This window comes from Tasmannia lanceolata, unplaced genomic scaffold (assembly GCF_043159265.1).
Source record: "Tasmannia lanceolata isolate RefF3 unplaced genomic scaffold, GAP_Taslan_0.1 ptg000007l, whole genome shotgun sequence".
NCBI classification, from domain to species: domain Eukaryota; kingdom Viridiplantae; phylum Streptophyta; class Magnoliopsida; order Canellales; family Winteraceae; genus Tasmannia; species Tasmannia lanceolata.
Genome location: NW_027518684.1, coordinates 8,302,254 through 8,324,525, shown reverse-complemented (window position 1 = coordinate 8,324,525; position 22,272 = coordinate 8,302,254). Strand labels below are relative to the sequence as shown.

The following is a 22,272-nucleotide window of genomic DNA, read 5'->3' as shown; positions in this document are numbered from 1 at the left end:
TTGCTCTTATACCAAATGTACCTAACCAATACGCCAAAAGCAACAGAGATGATGGAACACATTAGGCTAGGTCTATGTCCCACCTAATTCCATACCTAGGCCGGCCCCACTTAAGACCGTAACATTTGAGTGCTTAATGTACTAGTGAGTTTTAAAAAAGAAAAAATAAACCCAAAATTTTACCAAGTTCTTGAACAGAAGGTTGCAGCAAAATTAAACATGCCTACTGTAGCTGTTTATTTCCAATGTAGCATGTCTTGAGGAGTTGTAGTTAGATTCAACGAATGACACTATTTTTACTAAAAGAGATTCAGATTTTCTTGTGGATTGCATAATGAGTCTGTGTGCATACCTATTGAATCTGAACATGTCTAAAGCGGCGATGGAAAATGGAGAAAATGCCATTTGAACATGCATTGATTTTTGCATGCGTCAAAATCTCTCAAACAATATGTGGGGTGCCATGTCAGGGAGTTGATAATTCTTTTCTTTTCTTTTTTCTTTTTGTAGTTTTTCTAGTCATATTAAAATTAATTAAAAGAGTTGTGGTTATATTAGGGGTCTTAGGTGCCGTTGGATACGTGGATTTAAGAATCTTGGATTTACTCAAAATCGTAGTTAGCAGACAAGAGAAGAAGGGTTTTCTGTTTTCTCACCCTTCTTTCCGTCAGCAAGAGAGCAAGAGATCATAGGTTATAGAAATCTAAGGATGTGGGAGAGATTTCTGTAACCTGGATTTCTTACTTAAAATCCAAGATTCTAAAGAGAAATGAAGTGGCGGTCTTCTTCTTCTCTCGTCTCCGGGGACAGAGCCAGAAAGGGCACAATTGCCGGACGGACCAGAGGGGGGGGCAATTGCAACCCCCCCCCCCCTAAAATTGAAAATTTCTCAATATCTATATAATGTATGGATGAGGTGGGGAAATGAGGACATAGCATTTTTTTCAACTTCGAATAATTTGTGTACAAATCTCTCTCTCTCTCTCTCTCTCTCTCTCTCTCTCTCTCTCTCTCTCTCCAACGAACTAAAAATCTCCTATGACATTGTGGATTTGTGGCCCAACAAATGAACGGTTCGATCATCCTCTGAAGTGGGACTCAGAAGATAAATGGAATTCACGCATACACACACCATATAAAATCTCCACCGATACGCTCAAAATATATTAGTTATAATATGGAGTGAAAATGGTTTTTGGGGTGCAATGTATTTAAGATGTTAGGGCCATAGCCCAAAAACTCATTTCAATAGGGTGATCCTACGCCACATTGTAAATACGTTGCACCCAATGAAAATGGTTTTTGGAGTGCAGTGTATTTCCGATGTTAGGGTCATAGCCGTTAGGCCCAAAAACTCATTTCAGTAGGCTGATCCCAGCTCTACCATGTGGAATTGCATATTATGGAGACCTCTCATAGAGCTCGGATCATTCTAATGAAATGATGTGCTTTCAGGCATAGCCTTACACTGTGGCCTATCAAATGAACGGTTTGGATCATCGTACTTTTTTATATGTACAATACTTTTTGAATGACACCAGACTACACGAACTTTCACCATCCCAAAAAAAATTACCCATGCCATGCTAGGAGTGTTAAATAGAGGGCCCAACCCATCAAATCATGTGTAATATAATTTGGCCCCACTACATGAAATGTAAGGGAAAAGTTATACTAGCCCCCTTTTTTCTTGGGACATAGAGTAAAAGAGTAATGGGCCTCACCCTATGTTCTGCCCCCCTCAAGCAGATTCCTGGCTCCATCCCTGCTCGTCTCCCAACTACGATTTTGGGGAAATCCAAGATTCTAAAATCCGTGTATCCAAACATCCCCTTAGTCTTAGTTGGATTAGAGATAGAGTATGAGAAGTAGTTGACGGCTATAAATATGTGGTCATGTGGTGTATCAGATCATATCTATTATTAAATAAAGTTCCATGTTTTTATCTTCTTCCTTGTGCGTTCAAGGTTTTTTTTTTTTTTTTTTTTATATTAAAGGAGACATTCTTCTTTGACAGTTTGAAAACGGTGATCTCTGCCTTCTTTCCGCACACTATTGACCGTCACAACAAGAAAACACATGGTCAATAGAGGTCACAACTGAAAATATGGTAGAAAGCAACTCAACTGTAGGAGCCTTTTTCTGGATGAATGATAGAATGAAGGGCGGCTTTGCAAAAATAGCTTCAAGGGCGCCCCTATTAGTTGATTTCAGCAAAGTGCATTTACGACTAGAGGCATAAAGTGCCTGGCCTGAAGTCCCCTCATTCACTTTTCTGTGAATGGCTGAGAATAAACTAATCTCAGCCCATCACTGAGTGGAAAATGAGCATAAAACTATTCTCAGCTATTCACGGAAAAGTGAATGGGCTCATTTCATGGGACACACTTAGTTGTGACGGAGATGAAATCCACTCAATAATACTCTTCTACCCACCAACGTTGTCGCATCCCACTCCCATTGATGGGGGCAAAGGCAATTATACATCATTGCTTCCATAACTTGGAATGGGCTGAGATGAATATCTAATCCAAAGCCCGTGAAAAAATCACAAATGGGGATGGAAACCAGTGCAAAAATTCACTATTGACAATGCTTTAATCACCACCAGCGAAGGTTCCCTACTTCCCTGTTGGTGCCCCTGAATCACTGATCAGCTGTAATTTTAAAGAACTGTATACAACAATCAAATGCAATGCTTAGTACCCAAAAAAGCATAGATGCGTTTCCCCAATTTCTTCTTAAAATTGGTGTGAAGTTGGCAAAATTTTCAGAGCATATTTGCTTATTGGTTTCATTTGCCTTTTCTGCAATGTTAACAACCTCCAGGAAAGAACAAATGGAATTCAACGACTAGATGATGAGCTTAATAAACAGTTCTATGAACTTTCAAAAATTAAGTGAAATGTCATACATTACTTTAACCAAGCAAATTTGTACCGTAGTCTGTGTTGCAGCATTAGATCACAAGTAGACAATTCTTGATTATAAAAACAGCATATTGGAGGTTGCCCACAGTTGGTATCACCACCAAGGTGACTGTTACAAGCCTTACGCCTACCTTATACAGCCCTCATCTTCCCAAGCTCTGCAACTGCAACCCACATGAATACCGATGGTGAAATGTATTTGATGAAAACAATCCCAGTTTTCGATTGATGGGCCACTTCATTTTAATAAAGTTGAGGCAGTTTTTACGTGGTCACCGAGATTTTATCTTATGAAGACTAGTTCCATTTCTTAGCAGTCTCCAATGATGTTCTTCTTTTGCTGACTGCAAATCTATTCTTTTCTGTACGAGAGGGCATCTCATTATCGGATATTTCGAAATCATCACCAAAATCCACCGGTCTAGTAACAGCAGCCACTTTCGGTTTTCTCCACATCTGATCTTCATATTGTGTAGCATCATCCTTGGGACGTTTGCAGTTGCACTTAAGGCAGCTCATGTTTCTTCTATAATTCAAGAAGTCACACCTACAAAAACCATAGGTATGCTTGCATCAAATTATAAACTTTGCAATTGCATATATACAAACAGGAAGGTACAAATGCAGAGAAAGGAGACTTACGATGGGCATTCCCATTCCCCTGGATTCAGCTGCCTCTTGGGCCGTGATTCTTGGCAGCGATGACACTTGGTATTGCGGGCGAAATTCATAAACTGGCACCTGTAAATTTATGCAAAGGAGAACAAATTGATGTGTGATGTTCACATTTACACATGGAATACAGTTACCGCAAGCATGGCGAGTACAATATAGACGACTTACTGTGGGCAAGTCCAATCCCCTTTCTTCATTTCCACTTCATCAAAACTAACTCTCTTAGGCCCATCTTCTTTGCACTCTAGACATTTAATATTTCTAGAGAAGTTCATGAAATTGCACCTGAAAACCACATGGCTCGGTTACTAAGAATGCAATCCTCTCAAATAAAATATAGAAAGCAAAAGATAATCAAGCTGATGTGATTGGGGATACATTGTCTAATACAACAATAAGAATTCAGTCATGGGCCATATAAAATAATTAACAAATGAACAGTAGCAAAGTTAATCTTTCAACAAATTGACACTTGCATGGGACTTTACATCCTCATCCCTCTAAACTTGGTTAGAGGATATTAGTGCCCATATTACAGCCAAAATTTAATTTGGAGATGCAGTTAAAGATCAAAGATATTAGACAATAATTTTCAAACCAATAGGATAAGAGGAAATATGAGTTCAACAGATCAGATCAACTGAAACTATTGCAAGCATAATCGAATGTTTAACCACTCCAACCAGTGATGAGATAAAGAACAAAAATGCAACTTCTGTCGTAAGATTACAGATGAATTACGATGACATGAACCTGAACAAGTTAGTTTATCTAAAACACTAAATAAATAGAAATCTCTGCCGTTCCACCTTAGCCCTCCCTCCCTACCTCCCTCTACCTCTCTCTCTCTCTCTCTCTCTCTCTCTCTCTCTCTCTCTCTATGAATATTTAGCCATAACCTCCAGAAATCAAACAAAAAGGACTGGGAAACAAGTAGCAGGGATTGGCTGGAACTGATATCCATGCATAATAATATACCTAAAATATCTGTGTGGCATCTATATATCGTATATTTCTGAACAAGTCCACAATAATAATAGCTGAAGACCGACAAAAACAGCAACATATTAGTACAAGTTGAAACACACAAGCAAATGAAGAAGAGAATGCCGCTATAGGAGGCAAGAAAATCAAGATTCCATTTGTTCACTAATGGGATGAGGAAAGTGACAAAAATAATACTGTCCAGAATATAAATTAATAAATAAACCAATCCTACAAACAAGTAGCCACCCACCTATCTCCTAAAACTCAAACGAAAACTTTACCCTTCTAAAACTCAAGGATTAAAACTGTCAAGAAGTATTAAGCTAGATAAGGCCCACTATTGCATTTATTACATGCTTTTTGTCCATTGGAGTTTAATAAGGCCCACTACTGCATTTATTACATGCTTTATGTCCATTAGAGTTCAAGTGCTTTTATGTGTTGCGTTTTGTCGACTAGGATTTTCTTCGACCATGTTTTGACCCGCATCCTCGTTTTGAAACACTGCCCTTATTGTTGATTATTAAAAAGTTAATGATAAGTTATTCAACCTTGGAATTTAAGTAGCATGGTTACTATCCCAATGGTGGTGAAGGCATAAAGAAAGAAAGTGTGATCCCTAATTAAAGTGGAGTCAAAATCAGATCTTAGGCTTCTTCGATGCTATCCCAATAAAGGTTGAGGCAAGGGGTAAGAATTAAATGCGATCTCCAGTAAAGGTGGGCGGAGAAAGGAAAAATGCTAAATAGCCAATCACTATTAGGATTCTTGCCTAATGAACACTTTTGGGCCTCACTTGTGTCACGTGAACATGATCAGGTCTGTTTACCCGACTTGTGGACACAAGTCCGGCACATTCACATTGCCCCAAGCATGATCGGATGAGCCTAGCCCCTTGATCTATTAGGCCTTGTCTAGGGATCCACCAGGAGAAGCTAAGACATTGATTTGGGTAGGCTTTTAATGTTACAAATGGGATACCAGCCTCGGGGAATTGGTGGAAGTAGCCTTTTTAAATGGTCTTAGCACCCATTTCTTTAATACAAACATTTGACTAATTCAAATTTCTATAAGCTTGACTCTGGATGAGCCAATGATGTGCCCCAAGTATACCAGCTCAGCTCCCTCAGCCCTTTTTGCTCATAAGTAAGTAAGCTCTTCTCCGTGTGGGCTTTCAGCTGGTGCTCACGCAGAGCTTCTAGAACAGTCTACGTGTTTCAGATGCTCCTCCCAGGTCTTGCTATAAACCAGATGTCGTCGTCGTAAACCATAACGAATTCATCCAATCTAAATAAGGCCTAAGAACATCATTCATCAGCCGCATAAAGGTTGCAGGTGCCTCAGTATAACCAAAAAGCCAAAAATAGAAAGAAGAAGTCAAAAAAATGCCCATCTTTGTCGTGCCTCGAATGTATCTCAGGATTCTCTTTGCTGCTAAAAAATGCGTTCTCGTTGGCTTCTGCATCAATCATGAAATCATATTCAAAGCAAACAACAGGTCTAGTAGTGGTAAGATAAAGAAGCCTGCCATCCATCTGCCCCGGTAAACCACTCCTTTCGACTCTGAACCCCGTAGCTGCATCTGGTAGGGCCGGACGGCTTTGTTTGCCCCAGCTTGGCGAATCGCATCCCCATGCAACGACATTGTTTGTGCGCCCCTTACTGTTCTCGCTCAGTGTTTGCAATGGCTGGGAAGCCAGTCATAGAAGCGAAGCCTATCGCCACGCCGACCATACGAGATTGGGCCTGAAGCTTTCCGCTTCTTTTGAGATTCTATAATTTCTTGGGCAAGCAACAAATTTTCAAGGATATACCTGCCCTTAATGAATGCCGATTTATTTTCAAGGGCCTGCCCTTTGCAATCTTATAGTCAGACGCTCTATGTCCGTGGGATCAACTCCATCTTAGATCCGCAACTACAAGCTCTCGAGTCGCTCAGAAGTACTGCTCCTGCTGATAGGTATGCAATCGAAGAATCTGGATCTGCGAGATATGGATATTGGATATCCTCGAACCGTACCGCATCCAACCGCTTCTTTTTCTTGACCACTCACCGCTTCGCTTGGGAATGAATACTTACTCAACTAATAAGATGGAAAATCCCAGATAATTAAAATGGGCACATCATCGGCTTCCATCCATTTTAATTATCCGATGGAGAAGGATTATAGCTTGCCGGATTCGTAAAAGATTAGTTTACGCTTGATTTAAGCAAATAAACAAAGACCACAACAGTACCTAAAAAGAGAGCAAGTTCTGTAGCAGAGGGAGAGGAAGAAACCTCAGGAGTAACGACAGAAAGATCAAAAGAAACCGCGGAAGACACAGGAGGAACCACGGAAGAATCCAGAAAAACTGGATCAAAAACACCACCAGAACCAGCGGCAGTGGGAACAGAAGGAACAAACAACATACGAACCACGTACGGATCTTGTGCCAAGTGAAAGGAAAGCTGAGCTTGCTCCAAACCATGAGATCCAAGAGAGTCTTCTCCCCGGGCATCAGGGGACCAAAGGGATGAACTGCCCTTTCCAATATGAGGGGGAAGCATCATTCGATATGGGAGCAGGACCATGCGGATAGCCTCATGAGATCCAATATTGACCGTTAGGATTGATTGTAACAGTGATCATTTGTGTATTTGGACTTGTGAAATAGAACTGGAAACTAATGGAGAGAGAGAGAGAGAGAGAGAGAGAGAGAGAGAGACCCTACCATCCTCAACCAACCTAAAAACAGTAGGCAAGCCCCAACTACCAGCCACCAGCTCCATTTGCATGTATCCATACATTCAGTTCAGCAGTCTCCAAGTCATCATAACCAAAAGAGAAGAAAAAGGACTATTGGAACGACTAATGGATGTGGCAAGCCAGCTGTCTTGATGTAATAATCTTGGCATTTTACCGTTTGGCCAAGATTTGGTGTCGTTAACCAAAGTACAGCAAGTTAATAAAAAAATAATAATAGTAATAAAATAAAAGGGAAAGATCCCTGACTAAACACTTGACTAAGAGAAACAATTTAAGTACACCAGTACATTGTGACAAAAGCCGGCCCCAACTAGTTTGGGACAAAGGCTTAGTTGAGTTGAGTTGAGTAACATGTGACAAAAATACAGCTGTGGAAATCGTCCAATCGAAGAGTAGGTCGTGGAAAATGATGATATGGATTAATACTACAGGAACAAGTGGGAGACAGTGGTGATCTCCAACAAACATTAGCAGAGACAGAAGAAACGAGCAACCTCGGTGTCTCCTAAACAAACATTTGCAGAGCAACCATTCAACTCAACTCAACAAAGCCTTTGTCCCAAACTAGTTGGGGTCAGCTAAACGAATCATTTGCAGAGCAACCATTCTAACTCAAAAAAATACTATCAGATGCATGTTAAACAGTGTTCATTGACATTTATGAGATGACAAAATGAAGAAAATTGCTAAAAGCCGAACAAATGTAAAAAAATAAATAAAAGAAAAGCATGCATTTTTCCCCATTCCCATCATCACAATGAGATGACAAAATTAAGAAAATTTTCATACCTATATTCAACAAAAGAAGAGGTTTCTAGGGACTTACTTGGGACATATCCAATCTCCTCTCTTCATTTCAACATTTTGAGACTGTTTATCGTGCTCAGTGACCTTTTGATGGGAAGACTTCACTGCACGCTTTGGAAGGTTCGGATCAGGGGATGTGTCATTCAGTTCAATCAACTCACAAAGCAGTTTACGTGAAGATGCTTCCACAGTCTCCCTAACATGAGATTTATCTCCCTCTGATAGAATAAGTGGGTCTATTGCATAGCTCAGCAAAATACGCACAATATCAACAGTACGGGCTCCTTCATCATCCTTTGTTGTTGCATATGCTCTATCACAGGACCCTCGTAGATGGCATGCACTACACACCTGAGAGTATGACATTTTTCAACTGGTCAACCATCACAACTCTGAAAGATGTAAATGGAACAAGTGGCCTCCTTTTCTTGCACAACTTCCAATGGTTAACAATTTGATAAAACAATAGGATACTTATAATATAATTTTGTTGAAAGAAGTATCTGTTCCAACTGCTTTTCTCATTATGATCTACTATTTTGCTTTATCATTAAAGCAGATAACTGAAAATTAAGATAAAAGAGACAAACTTACATCCCCTTCATCAAGTTTCACATATGCCCTCAATCTTTTTGCTGAATTAACAGTTTTCCGAAACAGATTAGGACATCCACACTCAACAATAGCTTGAATATCTTTTTTAGACAACGATCTGCAATAAAATCAATAGAGTTAGAAACATGAAGAGCTACAATTAGGAATTTATGAGCCCTACTTTTACAGTGCTTTCGACTTTGAGAACAGAAATTTTTCCTCATTGAAACCTCAAGTAGAAAGGAGGATTATCCACAAACTTAAGAATGTCACTGAATCCTAGCACATCATGACTGCCTATACGGATGACCTTTGGATTCCTTTTAGTGTTTTTTTTCCCTTTCGTTGATGGATTTTTGGGGTCACCTCAACCCTGCTTCGTAATATTTTGCTTTCTGTTCTCTTAAATAGGTGCATAAAAGTATGAGCATCATATGAAGTAGCCAAGAAAATGTATACACTGACCATTAGACCAGAACTAACCAACCACCCAACCCGACAAATCGAGTTTAGCAGACAACCTCGAGAACCAGTGCTAGAGTTGTAGATGCATTAGTTAGTTATTAAATATAGACAAGTCATTAGTTATCATAATTTGAAGTTCCTCCTGTTAAAAACTGGAATGTAAATAAACAGAGAGAGGTCTCTTTGCAACTTTCTTCTTCAACTTCATGCAACAGGCTACGCTTGAAATCCCTATATCTAGTTAACGAAAAATGTTGTTGAAAGATCAAAACCAAAGACCAAGTTGGGGATTGGCAGATTTGCGATCATATGACTGGTGCCTGGATCTGTACCATAGACTTACAATGAATTGAAACACTACAATGTACGGAAATTTGTCATGATTGTTTGAAGTTCTATGACAAGCAAAAGACTATCAAACTTGCAGCAAATCCTCTATTCCATGTGTACACTAAACACACCAAAGTGAATTGCCAATCCAGCAAAGAAAAATGTTATATTTAGATATAGTTTCCCATGTTTGTTACAAGCAAGGATCAAATTGCAGAATTCTAAGCAGTAAATTTACTCTAATAAAAGAAAACAAACCCTCCCCAATTCATCATTATAACTATACGTCACCAGAAAAAAAAAAAAAAAAAAAGGCCATACTTAAGAATGTCAAACCGCTGGCGTGCAAAGCTCAGGCAAGCACTCTTCACGCTATTGAAGTCGGAAGAAGCAGGATCAACGGTGGAGATTCCTCCATCATCCATCTCTGCCGTTGATGGAGGAGCTTCATCAAAGTAGCCCTTGCTCTTTAAGCGGTCGAGAAAAGTGGGCCATTCGGGCCATGGATGAGAGGTGGGTCCCACAGTGGTGGTGTCTGAGGCGTTATCAATGGCTTTAGCAGAGGATGACGTGGCGGAGCGAAATTGCAGTCTAGGAAGGGAGGTTTTGATGGGGAAAGTGTGGAGGAGGAGGGAATGAGAGGAAACAGATGTAGTTTTTTTGTAAATACGGAAGAAAGAGGAGGGGCTTAAGGGTAAAAGCCTTGAAGCGGCCATGTGTATGAGAGTTTTGAGGGTTTAGGAGCTACCTATGTTTGGCATGGAATGCCGCAGGAGGTGAAGAGAGTTTTGAGGGTTTAGGAGCGACATCCATTCGTTTTGGGTTTTATGAATTGATTTTGAGTCCAAAACTGATTATTGCTAAGTATTAAATGCAATTTTGAGTTTAATAATCAGTTTTGGCTTTGTTCATAAGATCTTAAATGCCAATCGATTGTGAATAGGGCTGCAACTTCGGTCGAGTTTTACGACCCGACCCGAAAATAGCTTGGGTTGGGTTCATGTTTCTCGGGTTTCGGGTCGAGCCGGGTTTACAATCCAAAAGCCCGCATAAATCTCGGGTTGAGCCGGGTTTGAAGGGGTCCGACAAGACCCGACCCGAATTACTTAAGTTACAGTATGTATTTTTTTTTCTAAAACTTTGTTACTTTGAAAGTGAAAACTTAAGAGTAAAACTCACGCACACACACACTCAATCACAGGTACTCTTTCCATCTTCTATTTGTTTCCCCCCTTTAGCTCTAGGGTTTCAAGTTTCAACTAAATAGTTAATGCACTAAATAGTTTGTTGTTTATCTCATATGAGTATAATCATTTTCATTTGGTAATGCATCAATTTATTCTCTTTGGACTAGTTATTAGTTAATGCACTAAAGAGTTTGTCATGCTCAAGTTTTTTCTACTTCTACGAGGTGAGTTGCCTTGCCAAACAAGAGTTTTCCTTAAAAAATTATGTCAAAGTAAAAAAACCCGACCCGACCCTAGATTTATCATGGGTAGGGCCGGGTTTGGGAATCGTGGGTTTTCAGGAAAAAAAACCCGACCCGATTTGACCCAAGATATTTCTCAGGTTGGGTTGGGTTCTTCAAACCCGACCCTAGTTGCAGCCCTAATTGTGAATCCAAAATTAAGGCCCTTCTCGTCTTAGATTTTTACAACCGATTGTTACTCCAAGACTGATTATTGGACTCAAAATTTGAATGATCAGTCTTCGACTTGCAATCGATTATCTAAGACAAACAGGCTAGTAAACCGCGACTAAAACATGACTCCCAATCAGTTCTCAAAATCTATAGGCCCTGTTCCTTCAAGATTATGACAAAGATTGTTTTGGAGGATGCCGTAATCTTAAGGCCCTATATAATAATTTTGAGTTCAATAATCAGTTGGGAGCTCCCAAATCAGTTGCCATGATCTACAACGAACATTATCTTTGGATTTTGAGAACTGATTGTGAGTCCAAAGATGATTTAGTTTAATTTTGTGTCCAATAATTGGCTTTGGACTCACCATCTCACACAAAATCCAAAACAAACAGGGCCTATACTTAATTTTGAGTCCAATAATCAGCTTTGGACTTGGTTTTCATAATCCAAAACGAACAAGGGAAATGATAAACTTGCCCCTTTTCTTTACATGGGACAGCCAACTCCAGTGTATGTGGGAATCAGGGCCGTTGAGTCCTTCTCACATGAAGTAAATCATTCCATCTGCAGTCATAGGCATGGTTTTAAATTTTGACCGAAATCCAAACCGAAATTGAAATTTGGGGAAATTTTGAATTTCGGCCTTTACCAAATTTCGAAAATAAAATGCAATTTAAAAAAAAAAAAAAAAATGTTACAAAGTTTCGGCTGAAATTTCTCCTCCGAAACCGGTACCGAAACCGAAAATTAAACCATGGTCATAGGTGGCTGTCCCAAGTAAAATAAAGGGCCGTATAAATCACTGCCCTTTGAGAAAGGGTACAATAGTAATTCCCTTTATACTCTGGAATTATTTACAGGACGGGTGTTTTGCTTCTCAATTAGTTTTCTTGGAGGAGGGTTTACTCTCTCTTAAACTCAAATTTCTTCCCTTCTTTGCTTTGTTTTTCTCAGCCCATAGACGACGATGGGAGACAGCCAGTATTCATTCTCTCTCACCACTTTCAGGTACGAACAAAACATCTCTTCATCGCATTTTCATTCCTACTCTTTTTTTTTCATGCGCTTGCTTTCCCCCGATCTTCTCACCTTTTTTTTTCTCTTCTCAGTCCTTCGGGAAAGCTTGTTCAGATCGAGCATGCTCTAATGGCCGTTGGATCAGGTCAAACGTCTCTAGGCATTAAAGGTGACTCCATGCATTCTCTTTCCTTCTTCTAATTGTCATTTTTTTTTTTGTAATTCTCATTTTATACCTAACATTTTTATTTCTCCATCTGCTTTTCTTTTTCATTAATTTTATATGCGAATTTTGGATTTGATCTGCTTTACACCTATTGGGTCTCTGAAATTTGCTTTGGTTTTTAGTTCTAATCGTGTTATTAAACAAACCCCATCAAATTGCTATACGATTTTAGCTGCATTATTCTATAGTCCTATGGAGTAATGTCACAGTCGTTTTAATGTTAGAATGAAACTTTTATATGTTCATTTCTGAAAGCCGTATTCTGAATATTGGATTTGATCTGCTATACACCTTAGTGGGTCTCTGAAATTTGCTTTGGTTTTAGTTCTAATCGTGTAATTAAACAAAACCCATCAAATTGCTATACGATTTTAGCTGCATTATTCTATAGTCCTATCGAGTAATGTCACAGTCGTTTTAATGTTAGAATGAAACTTTTATATATTCATTTCCGAAAGCCGTATTCTGAATTTTGGATTTCATCTGCTTTACACCTTAGTGGGTCTCTGAAATTTGCTTTGGTTTTAGCTCTAATCGTGTAATTAAACAAAACCCATCAAAATGCTATACGATTTTAGCAGCCATTATTCTATAGTCCTGTCGAGTAATGTCATATTTGTTTTAATGTTCGAATGAAACTTTTATATGTTCATTTCTGAAAGCTGTTTTGTGACGGCTGCAGCTGCCAATGGCGTTGTGATTGCAACAGAGAAGAAACTACCCTCCATCTTAGTTGATGAGACTTCGGTAAGTTCTTGTGTTATTTCAAGTTCTTCGAATTCAGTTTTATCATTTATAAAACTCGACAATGTAAAGATCCACGGTCAACAAAGTTTTATCATTCAGTCTGTTCTTCAATCAATTTGTTCTGTCCCATATTTTTGGGCTGTACACACAAACAATACCATTTTTTGTTGGTTTGTTTTGGCTAGTAGATTATACTCAACTCAACTCAACAAAGCCTTTGTCCCAAACTAGTTGGGGTCGGCTAAATGAATCCTTTAGAAAAAATTCATGAAGAAGGTAAAAGGAATCTACCCGGCTCTGATCCTGGTTCTAGTTGTGTTCTTCTACGTGGATCATTTTCTGGCTAGTAGATTATGAAAGAAAAAGAAAAAGAAAAGAAAAGAAAGATCCGGTTTTCCCTTTTGTATCTTTCCATTAGACGCTTTCCCGGTATGCATGTAGCTAATCAGATTTTGAGTTAGTATTCTTAATTCTTTCACAGAGAACACTTTTACCAATTTAACATTTTTATTTTCTTTTCTCAGTTTTGTATTCCTAAGCATTTTTTATAGAACATCGATAGGTTTCATGATATCTACAATTTTTTATATTTTCTTTTATAAGTTTTGTATTCCTAGGCATTTTGTATAGAACATCGATGGGTTTCATGATTCCTACATCTGAGTGGCACCATATTCTTCTTGGAAACCAAGGTGTCATAGCTTTTCTTCTACTGTATTTCACTGTTAGGAAATGTCTGTGATGTTGAAAGTTGTTTAATTGCAGGTACAAAAGATTCAGCTCTTGACGACAAATATTGGAGTTGTGTACAGGTTGTCTTCACTTTTCTAGTTAGAATTGATAAATCGATCCTTACTTTACATTGTATATGTCATATTGCACTTGGTCTCTATAATGAATTCTGATTTACTTTCCGATTACGCTACCCGTGTGTAACTTATATTGCACGCAGTGTTTTTTCTGATGACAGTAAGGTCGGGACAATTTCTCATTAAATTTTCGAGTTACGAATATAGGACCTTGTGGGTGATGCATATAATATTTTATCTTTTGAGTTTGATTATTATCATTTGATTAGTTGCTTATTCTATTAGGAATCAAAAGAACATAATTTATGATGAGACAGCTGCAACCATCCCCATAAATGAGGCAGGAATATATACCGATGTGATTGGTAGCCAATCATTCTCTATCAGCATTATCTGCCTTGCTCATTATTCTCCCTGTGAATTTGATGGAATGAAACCTATATTCCTCACAAAAGATCTAATCTGCAACACACCGACTTCCATGAATTTGATTCTTTCTTCAACCATTTAATAGTAATACTTAATCTTCTTTGAGTAACGCACCACAAAAAGACAAAATGAATGCACAAAGGGCTTAATCAAGGGCTAGCACCTCTGCTTCTTTTGGTTTTATAATGCGAACAGGAGCCATCTTCTACCCACCCTGATGATCATGTCGGAGTTTCCCAACCTAACTGCACCTGGATTCTCGAATTAGCTCATGTGGAAATTAAGCTTAATCATCCCTTCTAACCACTTTTTATTTTATTCTTCTTTATTCATTCTCTCTGTTTTTTTTTTTTTGGCATGCATTGGGGGTGGGATTCTTGGGGTTTTTCTTGGGCTGCTTTTTATCTTCCTAAAACTCCATTATTCTCTTCTAGCCACCACTGTTGTCCAACATCTATGAAGATTCTCTCCTCTGAGAATGAAGCTCAAGCAAGAGATATCAGACATGCAATATGTATCAGACAATGCACTTTGGTTCGCTTTGCCTCATTATAAAACCAGTACGTGTTGGGACAATGTATTGGATGGTGCTTAAATCTAGAAAGTGTTGCCAGTTGGACTTGGGAGTGTCTTTCATGCTATGTATCTAGAAGATTGAATAAGTAAGTTCGATGATTTTGAGTTCAGAAAGATTCCTTTAGTCATTGGATCCTCATTTTTTTATGTATAGGTGTGTGTCTATTATTGTTTCACACACACAATGTGTATGTGTGTGTTTGTGTGTGTGTAATGCTACTACTACTTCAGCGAAACAAGTTGTAAGAATATATTCATTGGGTTATGGAGGGGAAAGGTGCACGTTTTTAGCTTCATAGTTTGCTACCTAATGTACTGGGGTGAACATGTGGTACATTATAGGCAGCTGAACTTCTTTTATTAGTGCAATCTAGCCATTGGTTTGTGGCCACAATTACATTATTGGAGATGGACTGCTGTTTGTGGTGCAAACTAGCCACTGGTTTCTAGCCACAATATGCAAATTATTGCTCATCTGGTTACGTTAGCTGGTTATTAATGCAATACTTTATGATATTTGACATTGTATGTTATGTTCTGTGTTTATTAATCTTGGCTTCCTCCATGGTGGCATAGAGCTTTTATTATTGTTAATCACGAAGTTTAATTGCCACACTTCTTAAAATATCAATGAGTTTCAAACCCTTGGTGTTTATCTGCTTGCTTTCTATTTCAAGATAATTTCCATGTGATAATGTTCCTACTTGCTTGTTATGGTGCAGTGGTATGGGTCCTGACTCTCGAGTTTTGGTTCGGAAAAGTAGGAAGCAAGCACAACAGTATTACAGACTATACAAAGTATTGGTTTGACTTTCAATGCTTTCCCCCTCCTTTTTAGTCACGGGGAGTTCTCTAAAATATTTCTGCGAATTAATGTTTATGTTTTCTATTCTAGTAGCTAAGTTGTAGATTTAGTGTTTTTTGGTGCAAGATTTTTTAATATCTGATACCACATTTATCGTATGGGGCTCATTTGCAATAGCTTAATTTCATACTGTCAGTGGGTTCGGCATTTTTGTAACTTTGACAGTGTCTCTCTCTGCTATTCTTTTAACTAAATTGCATAGTAAGTGGTGCTTGCAACTTTGTCCTTCCCATTATTTATTGTTGAGTTGGGTGTCTTGAATTCAAACCCATTTAGGGTCCGAAATATTGTGTGCGACCCGGATTAGGCCCGTTTGGCGTGTTTTTCAGCCCGATAAGACTAACTTAAAGCCCGCTTTATGTAAAGGCGCTTTTAGGGCTTATTTCGAGAGCAAGTCTTGTAAAGAGGGTTGAGAGCTCTAAAGAAAGGGGAAAAGGGTGTGCTAGGGTTTCTAGTGGGTTTGGTGAGAGAGAGACGGATCTTCTCTTGTAATCTTTGAATCTTATAGTGGATTTTCTTGTCACCTCTGCCGTGGAGTAGGCTTTTGCCGAACCACGTAAATCTTTGTGTCTTTGTGTGATTGCTTGTGTTTATTCTTTTGTTTTACTTTGCCATTGAAATCACATATTGCTATTTGGGGTTTTTCACAAGATTTATTGTTGTGGGGATTTCTGCATCTAGTGAAATGTTTCCTGCTTCATTATGGCTCCTTATTGTTTATATTATTGATGTGAAATGGCTTATGTCATTGCTCTGATTTTACCGCTATATCTTTGACTTGCAAGTCAAAGGCTTTGTTGAGTTGAGTTGACTTGCAAGTCACCTCTTCTTGACCCACCTTTTTATATTTGACATCTTCGATAAATTCTTTCCATTGGCATCTTTTAATGTCATGTGCTATGCAACAAGGACACTAGGTAGTTTAAAATTCTTGCGTCTGACTAAGTCCCTGATATGCTTCGAAATGGTTGGGAGAAAACTAATTTATATTTTCTATTTTTAGTTTTTAGTAATGTTTGTGTTTTCTATATATATGTAAATATTAGCATTACTATATGGGCATATCCATATATTCAAAAAAAAAAAACTGTATGGGCTTTATCTGTGTATTGGGTTTTTTATGGTCTTCGTGCCTGACATTATTATATGATACGCATGTTCGAATTAAAGTTGTATAGGCCATATGTTAGCTGAGTCATTCTGGAACAAATGACTACAGAAATTCTTTCAATTCTTCCATTGAGTTTTATTGATGGTAAAAAGGACATTGGTGTTCCCTCCGAACCGGACAATATCAACATAGAAGTTTTTCATTGTGTCAAAATTTGAAAAGAATGACAAATTGGACTTCCTTGATGTCTAGCATTGTATGTACTTTATTCTTGGTTAGTCTTTCATTTATCTGTATATGACTATATGCAGTGCTATGCTTGCAGATCCATGATGTCTATATTGTTTTTCTTCCCTGTTTAACTTGTAGTTATAAATCTTGATCCTTCAACTCCATATGTTTTGTTGGTACCAGTTACAAAGTCTCTCTTAGAGAGGACATTTTAATTTACATACTGATGTCATGTTTGTAGGAGCCAATTCCTGTTACACAACTTGTAAGGGAAACAGCGGCTGTTATGCAGGAGTTCACTCAATCTGGGTAATAATCTTTTCTAGTAGAATTTAATATTCTTTCTCGTGAACACATGTGATTCATAAAGAAAACAGAAAATGCTTAGAGGTCAAAAGGTTGCTGCCTTTCTTAAGAAGAATATATTCTAAAGGTTCTAAGCTATGTGTTTGGGTTCATTCTCATCAACTCAACTCAACTCAACTACGCCTTTGTCCTAAACTAGTTGGGATCGGCGGGTTCATTCTCATCACTGTAACAAAATTTAATGCAGAATCTTAAGGTGTTTTTGCAAATCCCTTTCTCAATATTAAGCTTAAGTCCCAGTCCAGTTAGCAGTAGAACCTTTGTTATTAATCTTACAGATAGCTGGGGTTGTCTAGCTTAATTGGTAAAGACAATTTTCTTCCCCCATTACGTCGGAGGTTCAATCCTAGCTTACCTACCAAAAAAAAGCATACAGCTAGTTCCATCACCTTTAGCTAGAGAATTTTTGGTCCGCTGGTCTTTGGCTCTGGTATTTCACGTGTGAGGAATGTTTCTTGGAGTTTTTTGTTTCTCATTGTATCTCAACTCATGGTATTTTAAGTGTGAGCAGTGCTTTGCTTGGAAAGTGGCCATGGAGGTTTGGAGAGAGAACAAATCATTTGTTCACCCGGCTAATGGTGAAGCAGATCACTTGGCCCTGTTGGGGTTGGTTGGAGTGGAGTTTGAGACTTTTGATTCTCTACCTCCTTAATTTTGTTTGTTGTTTTGTTTCTTCCTTTGCCTGTTGCTTTCGACCATCTTGGCCACCAAGTTTTTCTCCTTAATATATTAGCAGTGCTTTAGCATTTATGCTATCTGAGCTAGATTTTTGCTATCTTCTTATCCTATGTGAATTTTGTTTGTTGTTTTGTCTCTTCCTTTTCCTGTTGCTTTCGACCATCTTGGCCACCGAGTTTTTCTCCTTAATATATTAGCAGTGCTTTAGCATTTATGCTATCTGAGCTAGATTTTTGCTATCTTCTTATCCTATGTGAATGGGTATCCTCTCCCCCCCCCCCCCCCCCCCCCCCCCTTCTCTCTCCCTCCCATCCTTGCCATTCAAAAAAAATTGTCTTCGACATTCACCTGTAGAGCTCAAATTTTGGGATAAAATCTGACCAAGCAACTACCGCTACCATGTACGTGATGGAAAATTTGTCATCGAAAGCTCTGTTACAAACATCCTTCCATCCACACACACATATGCTAATAGCAATAAATCACGAACAAGAAGAAAGAAAACGTTAAGAGGAAAATCAATTTCAAATTACTAAAATATCCTATGACATTACATTTTTTAGCAAGAAAATATATCCTTTCGGTTTGTATCTGTGTGAGTGCCTTTGTGCATTTGTTTTCAATGGTTGTCTTTGTGCACATGTGTGATGTCCCGTTCCCTTGCATTGGTTCCTGTGACAATTTAAAAAATGATTTGAGAACTTTTCTCTGGCAGCGGTGTAAGGCCTTTCGGAGTTTCATTGCTGGTTGCTGGATATGATGACAATGGTCCACAGTTGTATCAGGTAACTCCTGTTTTGGGTTTGGCCTTATTTTTTGGCTTTATTTCTCTGTGGTTGTCATTTACTAAGACAAGCAATTCTGGAGGTGGATGTTTTCTGCTACTAACTAGTTCTATAAGGAAGCCTTTTTTTTTTTTTTGAATGATTCTACAAGGAATCCTTACTCTCCTGTTAGGATTACAGTCTCTGTTGCTCATAAAATTGGGATACTTACATGCGGTATTGCTTCATTGAGTTGTAGGTCAGCTAGTGCTTGCTAATGCCGTATTCCATGTTCTCTTATTTTACGTTTGAGTTGTCTTTATGATCCTGCGTACTTTTGATAGTCGTTAATTGTGACTCTTTTTGCTAATGCCCTGTTCCATCTGACATATTTATGAACATTTGAATTTTCACGTGCCTGTTCTTTTCATTTTTCCCTAGGTGGACCCCTCAGGATCATATTTCTGCTGGAAAGCTTCTGCAATGGGGAAAAACGTTTCTAATGCAAAAACATTCCTCGAGAAGAGGTACCTAAAGTTGTTGTGGTTGATATGAACATTTTATTTGCAAATTATGGACCACTGTTTTCTTACTTTACCTTTGTACTTGCATCAATAAGGTATTAAAATTGTCTTAAATAGTTATTATTAGACTTAAAGATTTGGAAAGAAATTTCTCTAGACATTGGCCGAAATGTTGAAACGTAAAAGTGCCTATGTTACCATTTATCTGTCTAGAAAGTGGATAGCCCCTTAGATGATGGCATGGTCTATATTACTATTGCTTTCTAACTTTATTAACATGAAGAGATGATTGCCTAGGGCCAGGTGGCCCCACGACAGAAATTACACAATGGTCCTTTACAAATATAGCCAGCAGCTCAACTACCAACTAAACTAACTCATCAGCAACACTAAACAGTACATGATGGATGCTACAGTGCTCTCCAATCTATATTGTAGGTTAGAGGGAAAGAACTCCCGATTTTCAATGAGTTCGGATAACACCCTCTTAAGCCAATGTATACACTATCTCATTCATGCTCCTAGGAGTGCATATGAAAGAAGGATTCCTAGTCACTCGCTTCCTGATTTTTTTTTTCTTTGAGAGATGCAATGTATCCTCTCATGTGCTCAAATCTGGTATTACATATAGATGACTTCGGCCATTGGGTTGGAGTTAGTCTTAGTCATGGTTTAAATTTCCACCGAAACCGACACGATAGAACCGAAATGCATAAACCAAAATCGTAAGTATAATAGTGGGATACTGTATTAAGTATTACATAATTGTATTTATATGAATTGCATGCAAAATGTGGTACATGTATTATCTATAAATTTATATGAATTACATGCGAAATTGGGTAGCAGCGGTGCATTTCACTAGGTGTTCAATGTTTTTAAACTATTATGGATGGTTGTCTTCCTTATTTGATGGTTTCTAAGTGTGTATTTGTGCTTATTATAGCATTTCCCAAAGTTTCATCTTTAAATTCTATCATTTTCATATGTTCCCATATGTTTCCTTGATTTTACAAGATTTACGCTGAAATTTCCAACCCAATGGCGACCGAAACCAAAATTTAAAACCTTGGTCTTAGTAGCACTTGTTGATACATCCAAACATCAGGGTCAATTGACTGAATAGCCTTTGTGGCATAGAAATTTGGCATGATGGATTAATCTTTAGCTAATGGTGGTGAGTTTCCAAGTGTCTTAATTCTAACTTGACATGTTATTGAAAACTGTGATTAATTCATGAGTGCTTCTTTTTTCCCATCTTTTTTTTATGTTCCTAATTAACATTTCTTTTTCACATTCACTTTCTTGCTCTCGCTCTTCTTTTTCCTGAGTTGAAGGATGTTAATAACTTCCCCTTTCCTATGTAGGTACACGGATGATATGGAGCTTGATGATGCTGTCCACACTGCTATTTTGACTCTAAAAGAAGGGTATGCAAATCCTAACATCTTTATGGAAGTCGTTTACCCAATATCCATATTGATTTGAATATTTATTTGATGGCTTGTTTCTGCCTATCTGTAGATTCGAGGGGCAAATTTCAGGCAAAAACATTGAGATTGGAATAATTGGTGCCGATCGAACTTTCAGGCAAGTTTTGTTTTGGCTCTTTAATATAGTGACGATTAAGGAAGCCTCTTAATTGTTTATGGCTAATTTTAAAATGGGAAAAATGGCCAGATACCATTCAAAAAAAAAAACTTCTAATGACAAATTTGATTTTAGGCTAAGCCAGATTTCATTCTTAGCTGCTAATTCCATTTCCAGAGTAAAAGGAAAGCTTCAGATAAATTTTGCTGTTCTCAGCTGATGAAGATTAAAGGCTTTCGTTCCTCTATAATATCACTTAGGTTCATTAGAGTCATTACTGGAGTATTCCATATTCTTAACCTAAGCTTTTCTATTAAAACCAGCATGGCAATCTGCGTAGTTACTCAACTGAGGTCATTGGTTTTCTTGGGTACCAAGCACGGATTGCCGGAAAAAGGATGATTTTATATTTTCTGACATTTCATTTTCTGCTGGGGGTGTCACTTGGTGAATTTCCACAAGCTTGGCTGAGTTCATACGAGGCCGAACTAGAAATATATTTAAGTAGTCACTGCCTCTGCGCTAATGGTTTATTTGGAGTCTTTGATCCGGTACTCTTACCTGGAGAAATCAAGCCAATTCAAACCACTTGAGTTTTCAAACTTGAATTAAACACATTTAACTTTGGATTTCAACCTGTATTTTAATATTTTTGGATTACTTACCGTCATTCACACAAAACACCTGCACACATTTGCACCTTGTACCGAAATATCTCTAATCACATGCTGTTCATATTTGGTTGCAGAGTACTGAGCCCCGCTGAAATTGATGACTACCTGGCTGAAGTGGAGTAGGTGGACTTATTAACATGCTCCTACTCGAATTTTATTTTGAAATTGCTTCTTTTGTTGCTCTCTCCAAGTTACAGCTAAGAAATTTGAAATCATGAACTCATTTTTCTAGATTTATCAATAACTCATGTAACAACCATTGGCCACTAGTTGAGAGCAGCAGCTGATACTGAATGTGTTTGGATTCACTATAACGATTACTATGTAGAAAAGTCTCAATGTTAGGGGCAACCATCACTGTATTCACTGCTAATGCTGATATGGATTTCTGGTTACTTTTTCTTCGTGATCTTTGGTTTCTTACCAGTCTTAAACTGTGTGGAATGCTAGTAACCTTCATGGGCTTCTTTGAATATTGAATG

At 38.2% G+C, this 22,272-nt stretch overlaps 2 protein-coding genes and 1 long non-coding RNA gene across 3 annotated transcripts; 1 reads left to right on the top strand and 2 right to left on the bottom strand.

Annotated features, from left to right (window-relative positions):
* Window positions 1–2,866: 2,866 nt before the first annotated feature.
* On the bottom strand, window positions 2,867–3,681 carry LOC143880914 (uncharacterized). The gene is made up of 2 exons (XR_013251815.1): window positions 3,573–3,681; window positions 2,867–3,477 (listed from the first exon to the last, which is right to left on the bottom strand). It is a non-coding gene; the product is annotated as an uncharacterized LOC143880914 (long non-coding RNA).
* Window positions 3,682–3,769: 88 nt separating this feature from the next.
* On the bottom strand, window positions 3,770–10,378 carry LOC143881295 (zinc finger protein VAR3, chloroplastic-like). Its single transcript, XM_077384280.1, has 4 exons — window positions 9,860–10,378; window positions 8,744–8,861; window positions 8,169–8,500; window positions 3,770–3,890 (listed from the first exon to the last, which is right to left on the bottom strand). Exons 1-4 carry the CDS (start codon window positions 10,252–10,254, stop codon window positions 3,770–3,772), a joined length of 966 nt encoding a protein of 321 aa, XP_077240395.1. The 5' UTR covers window positions 10,255–10,378.
* A 1,654-nt stretch (window positions 10,379–12,032) lies between these two features.
* Window positions 12,033–22,199, top strand: LOC143881720 (proteasome subunit alpha type-2-like). The gene is made up of 11 exons (XM_077384970.1): window positions 12,033–12,191; window positions 12,293–12,369; window positions 13,109–13,173; window positions 13,939–13,985; window positions 15,710–15,785; window positions 17,436–17,503; window positions 18,954–19,023; window positions 19,444–19,533; window positions 20,898–20,956; window positions 21,051–21,116; window positions 21,865–22,199. Exons 1-11 carry the CDS (start codon window positions 12,151–12,153, stop codon window positions 21,911–21,913), a joined length of 708 nt encoding a protein of 235 aa, XP_077241085.1. The 5' UTR covers window positions 12,033–12,150; the 3' UTR covers window positions 21,914–22,199.
* The last annotated feature ends 73 nt before the right edge of the window (window positions 22,200–22,272 follow it).